The following is a 9,527-nucleotide window of genomic DNA, read 5'->3' as shown; positions in this document are numbered from 1 at the left end:
TGGAGGTAAAATCCTTTGGTGATGTGAGGGTCATTGAAATACAGCCTTATTACAATGAAATCCAAAGTATAAAAATTGTTCTTATTTTATGCTTGTACCACAGTAAAAGCCAAGATTTTAAACTCTACTAAATACAAAACAAACAAACATAAAGACTTTATATATTTATGTTCATCTAAGAAAATACTAGTAATGATGTATTATTTTGAAGTATACAGTTAATATATTTGGAGTTATTTAAAATTTATATTGAGAAAAACGTATTTTCACTATTGCTATAGACGAGCATCTACATAAGACTGTTAAATTGATTGTTGTTTTATGTCAAACCAAAAAAAAAAAAGAAAGGGAAGAAATGGACTAACGTTTATTTTGGTTGTTTCGTTGTTTGGTTGGTTGGGGTTTTTTGTTTGGTTTTTGTTTTTATTAAGAGATAGGGTCTCATGTTTACCACGTTGACTAAGCAGCCAAGGATGACCTCGAATTTAGCATCTTCTTGCCTTTATCATCTAAACACTGAGATTACAGACATGTATCTCCATGTCCAGTGTTTCTGTAGTGTTGGCAGTTGAACCCAGGGCTCTGTATATGTTAGACTAGCACTCTACTAACTGAGCTACAACTCCATCAGAGATACTGCCTTTTAAATAAAATATGCTTGTGCTCGCTTCAGCAACACATATACTAAAATAAAATATGCTTATACTTGATGGATTTTTAAAAAACATGCAGTAAAATAAAAAAGATTAAGAATGTGTTCCAATTATTATCTTTTCTTGTTTATTGTTGTTTTGAATTAGGCATTGACCTTCCTTCTGAACTTCTGGTCCTTTTAGTTCCACTTCCAGTGCAGACTGGTTTAGTTACAATTAGTATAATTAGAAAAAATAGTGACTAGCAACTAAAATATTAATTATTTACAAATAGATTTACATTTATTCATTTAATTATTTATTTATTATTTAATGTGTGGGAGGTATTTAGACAAGCCTATGTAGAAGTCACAGTACTAGTTGGGAATGGGTTCTCACATCCTACCTACCATGGAGGCCCTGAGGATTGACACTTCTCAGTCTTGGTAACAGGTACCATTATCACTGACCCTACAAATAGACACTTTAAAGGCTTCATATCCATGCTTGGTTTAAGTGGAGCACAGTATACATGTTACCCATTTCCATATGTAGTAGTAATTATTCTTCCCTATCCTAACTGATATACACACAAGTGTGTAAGTGTTCAATATAGCTATAAGTATCAATATATCCACCTACTTATCTACCAAATTACTTAAAATATCCCTTTACCCATAGTAATCAAAGTAAATTTAGTGAGTCAGTGTTTTTGTGGGTAGACAATTTGAGACTAAACCAGAGGGCATTTTATGCTAAAACTACCATAGTCTATCCTGTTGAAATGATAGTTACTATGGTGATAATGAAGTTGTGTACAGCTTATCAAATTGGAACCTAAGTTAACTGTTGAAAAAAATACAAAGCACTTAAAAAAAAAAAAAGACAATGATTAAGATCTCCTCTTCCTGTTGACTTTTAATTTTTACTTCCCTGAAAGAGATTGTACTCCAGGCCCTTCCAACTGACTGCCTACCTTTCCTTCTCATTTAGCATTAAATACCACACAGTGAGCACATTGCCAGTGTAACACAGCCGGATATGGACTGGCAAATTGAATGTGAGAACAAAAATTAGGTGCAACTATTGTTTCAGTGGAGACTGTTGGAAGTCTTGTTTGTGAGCTTACTTTATTCCACATCCTGCGCCCTGCTTAATCAGAATTGCCCTTGTATTTTTTCACCGAGATGTTCACTCAGCATTGGGTTAGTGAAAGACAGAGTCTTTTTGGGTATGAAACCATTGTCAGGGCAAGTTTCTGTGACCAAGCAAATAAAACCAGGGTATGAAATCACACATTTTAGTATAGTGATATAATTTTAAATGTCCCATACATTGATACGATATATTGTAAAACAGTTTAAGAATGGAGGATAAATCAAGTATAAAATAACATTTATATGTTGCTAATACAACAGTTGATATTATTTTGTAACCTGGAGCTCTTTCCTTGCTTCTGTGTTCCCGCCGACAGCATTTTGTATATACATGTGATGCTCAGACAGGAACAACTCAGTTCTTGGAGGACTCCTTAGCGCTCCTTGCCCATCAGCTAAGGGGAAAGCCAGCCTCTCTGATTGTTCTCTTGCAGAGCCAGGATCAATCATCTGCTTGAGTTAGTATCCATCATCTAACCAGGTGATCTGGTCCAGCTATCGTGTAACTTTGTCTAACAGTATGCCAAACTAAGAAAACTATAAAATAAGCCTTTTCTTTTCTTTTTGTGATTTGGGTCATGTAAGAATGTTCAAAGTTCCCTAAGGTCAGATCTTCTCTGCATTGCTGTTCCTTTCCTCGCAAACTTAGTGCTCTGAGGTTACCTTAAAAACTGAGTGTCCCACTTTCTTTTCTATTAGTTTCAGTGTATCTGGTTTTATGTGGAGGCCCTTGATCCACCCCAACTTGAGCTTTTTACAAGGAGATAAGAATGCATCGATTTGCATTCTTCTACATGCTAACACCAGTTGAACCAGCATTATTTGTTGAAAATGCTGTCTTTTTTCTAATGGATGGTTTTAGCTCCTTTGTCAAAGATCAAGCGATCACAGTTGTGTGGGTTCATTTCTGGGTCTTCAATTCTGTTCCACTGATATACCTGCCTGTCACTGTACCAATACCATGCAGTTTTTATCACGCTTGCTCTGTGATACAGCTTGAGGTCTGGGATGGTGATTCTTCCAGAAGGTTTTTGTTATTGAGAATAGTTTTTGCTATCCTAGGGTTTTTTGTTATTCCAGATGAATTTGCAAATTGTTCTTTCTAACTCTATGAAGAATTGTATTGGAATTTTAATGGGGATTTACTCTATAGATTGCTTTCGGCAAGACGGTCATTTTTATTATATTAATCCTGCAGATCCATGAGAATCTTCCCATCTTCTGAGATCTTCTTTAATTTCTTTCTTCAGAGACTTAAAGTTTTTGTCATACAGCTCTTTCCCTTGCTTAATTAGAGTCACACAAGGTATTTTATATTAGTTGTGACTATTGTAAAGGGTGTTGTTTCACTAATTCTTTCTCAGCCTGTGTATCCTTTGTGTAGAGGAAGGCCACTGATTTGTTTGAGGTAATTTTATATCCAACCTCTTTACTAAAGTTGTTTATCAGGTTTAGAAATTCTCTGGTGGAATTTTTGGGGTCACTTAAATATACTATCATATCATCTGCCTCCTTTTGTTGTCTAGTTGCTCTGGCTAGGACTTCCAGTACTATACTGAATAGTTAGGAAGAGAGTGGGAGCCTTGTCTAGTCCTGATTTTAGTGGGGTTGCTTAAAATACACATAGTATGTAATCACTGATAAGTGGATATTTGCCCAGAAGCTTGGAATACCCAAGATAAAATTCACTGACCACTTGAAGCTCAAGAAGAAAGAAGACCAAGGAAGGAAGGAAGGAAGGAAGGAAAGGAGGAAGGAAGGAAGGAAGGAAGGAAGGAAGGAAGGAAGGAAGGAAGGAAGGAAGGAAGGACTTTGGTCCTCTTAGAAGAGGGAACAAAATACCCATGGGAGAAGATACAAAGACAAAATGTGGAGCAGAAACTGAAGGAAAGGCCATCCAGAGACTTTCCCATCTGGGGAATCCATCCCATATACAGTTACCAAACCCAGACACTATTGTGGATGCCAACAAGTGCTTGCTGACAGAAGCCTGATATAGCTGTCTCCTGAGAGGCTCTGTCTGTGCCTGACAAATACAGAGGTGGATACTCTCATCTAACCATTAGACTAAGCACAGTGTCCCCAATAGAGGAGCTAGAGAAAGGACTGAAGGAGCTGAAGGGGTTGCAGCCCCATAGGAGTAACAACAATATGAACCAACCAGTACCCCCAGAGCTCCCAGGGACTAAACCACCAACCAAAGAGTAAACATGGAAGGACCCATGGCTCCAGCCACATATGTAGCAGAGGATGGCCTTGTTGGACATCAATTCAAGGAGAGCCCTTTGGTCCTGTGAAGGCTCTATGCCCCAGTGTAGGGGAATGCCAGGAGAGGGAAGCAGGAGTGGGTGGGTTGGTAAGCAGGGGAAGGGGAGGTGGGGTGTGGTGTGGTTCAGAGAGGAAAGGAGGAAAGGGGATAACATTTGAAATGTAAATAAAGAAAAATATCTAATAAAAAAACCCTGAGTTCCACCCCTGAACTTCTTCGGTAACTCTGATGGAAGCCTTTCAAGAGCCCCTCCCACCCAGAGGTTGGAGATAGATGTGCTCTTTACAACTCACCCTTAGACCACCCATCCTTCCAGTCTACCTCAGTTTCTGAAGATATGGTGCCCTGTGCCTCCTCCCTCTTCCTTCCCTTTCCTTGAATGTGACTTGTAGCAGGGAGGCCATATTCTGGGAGTGGAATCCAGGCTTAGCACTTGCTGGGACCTAATAAGTTCAACTCCCAGCAACAACAAAAGTAGCGATTACACTTAGAACTTTATTTTACAATGTCTGCAAGCATGCACCTTTTTATACTCGTCAGAGGCAAGGACAACAGCATTTAGCAGTGTTTATGTTTATTAAAAGAAACCAATGGCATTGAAGGCCAAGCTGCCTTCTGATTTCATGGACTAAATAATAAAGTATTACCTACTTCAGCTTTACAGAGAACCATGCTAATGACAAAGTGTATGATAAACCATGTAATATATAAGGAGACTAAAATATTTACTTTACATATCTACAACATGTTATTTCCATATTTCTAAACCAACCACAAATCATATTGGGAAATATTTAGGTACATGAAAAAGCTTCAAAACATAAAAAAAAAAAAAATTAACATTTTTGAAAAAAATCACATGCAAGAGCTCATTAAATAACAACATTGACAAATAAATAACCGGCTTTACCTATTAGCTGCTGCCATGCATTGCTGGCATTCCACTCCAACAGAGGTCAACATGCGGGGAATAATTTCACACTGAGACTGGAAAATGCCACCGGGCTTATTTTTGAAGTGAAATGTCACAAGGTTTGCCTCTCTTTCAAAGGAAGCTAACCCCTGCCTGTCAAACTATTCCCATAAAAACTACTGGAAAAGCCTCCTTTCTGAAATGTTCTGTGAAGATACATTTTTCGATGAACTTCTCCGGTTCTGAGGGATTTAGTTTGGGAAGGGTTAAGATCGGGCTAGGGAGTAGAGCGTTTGGTTTTTTTTAAACTGTAACAGGACGCAGCATCAGGTGCTTTTTAAGAAATGACTGGGGGAGGGGGATGGAAACTACAGGATGCCTGGCTTTCGCTGCAAACTACTCATTACATCTTGAGACACTTGCAAAGGAAAAGCTAGTCCCAGAGATGGTCCCAGAGAAGGACAGCCTGCTGGGCCTGATCAAAGCAGAAAGCATATACTTTCAAGTGAGGAAAGAGCAATGGCAGGCTCGAGAGAGTCTTCCAAGCAATCAAATCTGGGTAGCAGATGCTTTCTAGTCAGACCAGCTCTAGCTCAGACTGTGCTTGCTGGATTTGCTGGCTCTCTTCCGCTCTCTGTGGTGCTGGGCGGGCTTGGCTGGCGACACGCTTTCAAAGTTGTGACTGGACTCGTTGTGCTGCCGGGTATACCTCTTGCACTTGCACGCCGTGACCACGGTGATTTTGTAGGTGCGTGTGCTGCCGTCCTGACACTGCAGCTGGATTCTCTGGGTGCGAGTCTTGTCATTGACACACCGCCACTCCTGGGAGCTCCTCCGGCTCCAGTACTTTGTTCCGTAGCCTCCTCCGATCCAGTTGGGAAGCACCGGCAGGGGCAAGCACTCGCCCGCGCACACCAGCTCCTTCAGAGGGCTGATACTGGTGCACTGGCCATCCGAAATGTATTTGGTGGACCTCAGTTCCCTGCAGCCCACTTGAACTCGACCTGCAGGAAACAGGAAAGAACTACATCAGAGACAGAAAGCAACTGAAGGTGTTTGGGTTCTGTTCTTGTTTTAAGTAATTTGCAGTGATTATATATTTAATATGTATATAATATAATATAATACAATACAATATAAATCCGAATTGCAGCAAACTGCGATGTACTTTATATTCACAAGGCAACTCAGCGGGAGGGTTGCAAGACACTTTGATCATAATGGTAAGATTACATAAAGGCTGTAACTTTGGGGAGGGGAGAGAGATAGAGAGGGAGACAGGGAGAGAGAGAGACTCCTTTTTTTTCATGTGTTTCAATATCTGATTGTTTATTAAAGTATTGAAAAGTCACATTCTCTTAGACTCGTTCCCAATAATGGTTCCACCCCTGTAAATATCCACTCTTCAAAGAGTACACTTTAATGTACTCTTTCTCATGGATCATATTGGTTAATGTCTGCAAGTGCTTCTAATTAAGTTTTCAAAAATCGCTGGAGAAAATGTGGAAAGTATTTAAATATTGTGTACAGTGCATATGCATGCTGCAATATTTTGTTTCAATTATAGATTTCAGCTGCATGGTCACACATGCATATGGGTACAACCAATGACATTTTGCATATCAAACCTAATAACTATACTCTCAACATAAATTCACAAGCTGTGTTTTAAAAATATAAGCAGCAAAATGTTTGAAATGCAAAATGCCACCACAATTCAATATTTAAAGAATACAAAAGCCCCTAAATTAGGAACGTATGGTTGCCATAACAACTTGGCTACATTTCCATGAATTTTATAGCAGAAAAATACCTAACATGTCTGATTTACAACTGCACAAGGAGCCACGGTGCTCATTTCCTGAATATCAGGCATGGAAAACTTTTTTGTTGTAGTTATTTGGATTTGATAAGTATGTTCTCTAATTGGCTGATTCTGGTCACGTGCCTCTTGTAATTAAAACAAAATTAATCTTAAAATACTGCAAGCTTTGTCACTACTTTGATATCTAAATCCTTTGCTATCTAAAATGAGAATTGTTTATGAGAAACTTGAAAAGAAATCAAGGCTTATTAACCAGGAAAGAGGGGGAAAGGCTTAACAACATAGTCAGATGAAGTGTTCAAGCAAAAACGAATAAAACCTGTTGAAATTGTTCTTCTGAGTCCTGAAAACTATCTCAAAGCGGACAGTGAGTCAGAAGTTTCGCTCCAATTCTGTACCGTGAACGTCTACTTTAAGGCTCATAGCCTAAGGAAAATGTGTAGCACATGCACGCATGTGTCTGTACATACGGAGCTAAAGCTAGAGACTGAGATGAAAGGGTTAACGGTTTGGCTGGACAGCAGCTAGGCTTGCCTGCTTTTGATTCCAGCTCACCTTCCTGCAGCTGCCTTAGGAATGTACCTGGAAACAGCCAGCAAGGAGTTTAAACTCTCCTGCCTTTTTGTTCCTACATGTAAAGATTGGGCATTTTTGTGGTGACATTTCTCTCACTGACAATGAATACCCACCACACTGTTCAGTAACCCAGTACTGACCCGATACTTTCTACACTCTGAGATCATCTACATGCAAGTGAAACACTTTGGTTTTCTTAGTGAGACATTACCAGTCATATATGGTATGACTTTTCAAAGGTTAAAACTCTTTTTCGTAGTTGGATGGAGTTTAAGGTGGAGGGGCAGAGATTTGTGTAAGATTTCCTGTACACTGTTTCTCTTATCTTTCTTCACATTGGTTACTAACAGGAAATCTTTTAAAGGAAGAGAATAAAGCAGAAGTTAGAGGAAGAAATTTAAACCCCTCTAACTAGTAGTCACTTGGCATGTATGTCAATTAAGCAAACTGAAAAGGGTAAAAAAATACTCCTTGTGCCAAAAAAATTAGCATACTATTATTTAAAATCTCCTGTTACAAATATATACTCAGTCTTTCACAGAAACATACAATTATCTCAATTTGACCTGTTGAATAAAGAGCAATTTAGAAAGCCATGATGCTCCAACGTTTTGCAGTATAGACCTGTTTAACAGTGAACATCAAGTCTTTATACCTCTCCAAACTAGACATACTTTAGACATCTATGTGAGCAATTCCATATTTCCTGAAAACTTCCTTTCAACCTTCGTGACTACCTATACATAGCTCTGGCTAGGTTACCTTTAGACGCTTCACCAAATTTGTGCATGATTTGAAATTAACAAAGTGTAAACGACGTGAGCTTAAACTGCACAGAACAACACTTTAAAGAAATCTCATTTTGCAGAGTTTTTTTTAAAAAGCAGCAGCTCAATACCTAGATCCATTTTTCTGTGGGCATTGGATAAACCATGTCTGTGCTTGTATTATCAAGCCACCGATTTAATTATATTAACTCTAAAATCACTACCCGAGGAAAGAACACCAGCCTACACATGCACCAGATTGCTCCCAGATTGTTTTGCTAAAACATAGATGGTTCACGTTAGTTTACAGCAAAAGCATTCTATAGAAGTAGGAACCGATGCTCCCCAAAAAGGGGGAAAAATCTGTACAAGTAAAACACACTTACTGTTGCGATCCAGTCCAGTGCTACTGAAATGCCTGCCTCCATTCCTGGCTTGATTCAAGGTGCTGTTGCTGCTGGGGTGTGCTGGAACAGGTTTAACCACATGTGAATAAAGGATTTCTGTGGCATCATTTTTAAAAGCCAAACAGTTTTTCATCAAGATGCAGAGAAGGGGAATGAGAGAGAGATGAATGGCAGGAGGAAGCATGATGAGTGGAGGATTTGCTTGGCTGAGGAGCCGCTTGATTCTTTCCCCCTGCCTCTGCACTATTGACTGTGGAATCCCTCCCCAAGGTTCCCTTTATATAGCCAGAGGCTTGGCGTTCATTCAGGTGTAAAGTTGTGTAGGGCTTCAGAGTGAAAACACAGAGAAGGGGGTGGGATCCCTACTTGACCCTGCAAAAGAATTTTACCAATGGAGAAGACGGCTGCAGAAGAGGAGGGGCTTGCTAAACAAATTGCCTGCAATTTCAGAGTTGGGCTTTACTGGTCTGCTAGCCGAGCTGAAGCAGGCAAGGCAGAGCTCTGTCGCAACTGCTATACTCCTCAGCCAGGTCCTCTCCGGAGCCTAGGTTCACGGTCAAGTTTAATGGAAGGAAAAGGGGCTTGCTATTTAGATAAAGAGACAAAGTTGATTTTAGTTTTTGTTCTCTTCCTCTCAGATTAAAGAAAATTTGGGGCCTGAAGGGGCTTTTTCCCCAATTGTTAGAAGAAGACATGTGAGTTTTCAGTAATGTCAGACTTGAGTAAAGGACCTATTTAGTTAAATATGTTTTGTCTCTCAAGAAGAAAACCTTTTCCCCTCCCTTTTCCCATAAAGAGGAAGACACAGAGCTAAAACCTGCCCTCTGGACACACTTAAATAATGCTGCTTTGATCTGCACGAACAACTGTCCTGCTAGGTAAATTACTGCCAGCGGTCCTGTGGGGGAGGGGGCAGTGGAATGAGCAGAACTTTGTCTGAATTAAATTAATTCATATCAGTTTTCATCTTAAAATAGGCCA

The 9,527-nt window shown here is 39.6% G+C and overlaps 1 protein-coding gene across 1 annotated transcript; it reads right to left on the bottom strand.

The window, feature by feature from the left end:
* Positions 1-4,537: 4,537 nt before the first annotated feature.
* Positions 4,538-8,866, bottom strand: Sostdc1 (sclerostin domain containing 1). The gene is made up of 2 exons (XM_031356948.1): positions 8,526-8,866; positions 4,538-5,975 (listed from the first exon to the last, which is right to left on the bottom strand). Exons 1-2 carry the CDS (start codon positions 8,728-8,730, stop codon positions 5,560-5,562), a joined length of 621 nt encoding a protein of 206 aa, XP_031212808.1. The 5' UTR covers positions 8,731-8,866; the 3' UTR covers positions 4,538-5,559.
* Positions 8,867-9,527: the final 661 nt, after the last annotated feature.

The sequence above is a fragment of the Mastomys coucha genome, unplaced genomic scaffold, assembly GCF_008632895.1.
Source record: "Mastomys coucha isolate ucsf_1 unplaced genomic scaffold, UCSF_Mcou_1 pScaffold6, whole genome shotgun sequence".
In the NCBI taxonomy this organism is placed as follows: domain Eukaryota; kingdom Metazoa; phylum Chordata; class Mammalia; order Rodentia; family Muridae; genus Mastomys; species Mastomys coucha.
Note: the sequence above shows the minus strand (reverse complement) of the source record. Positions and strands in the feature narration are given on the sequence as shown.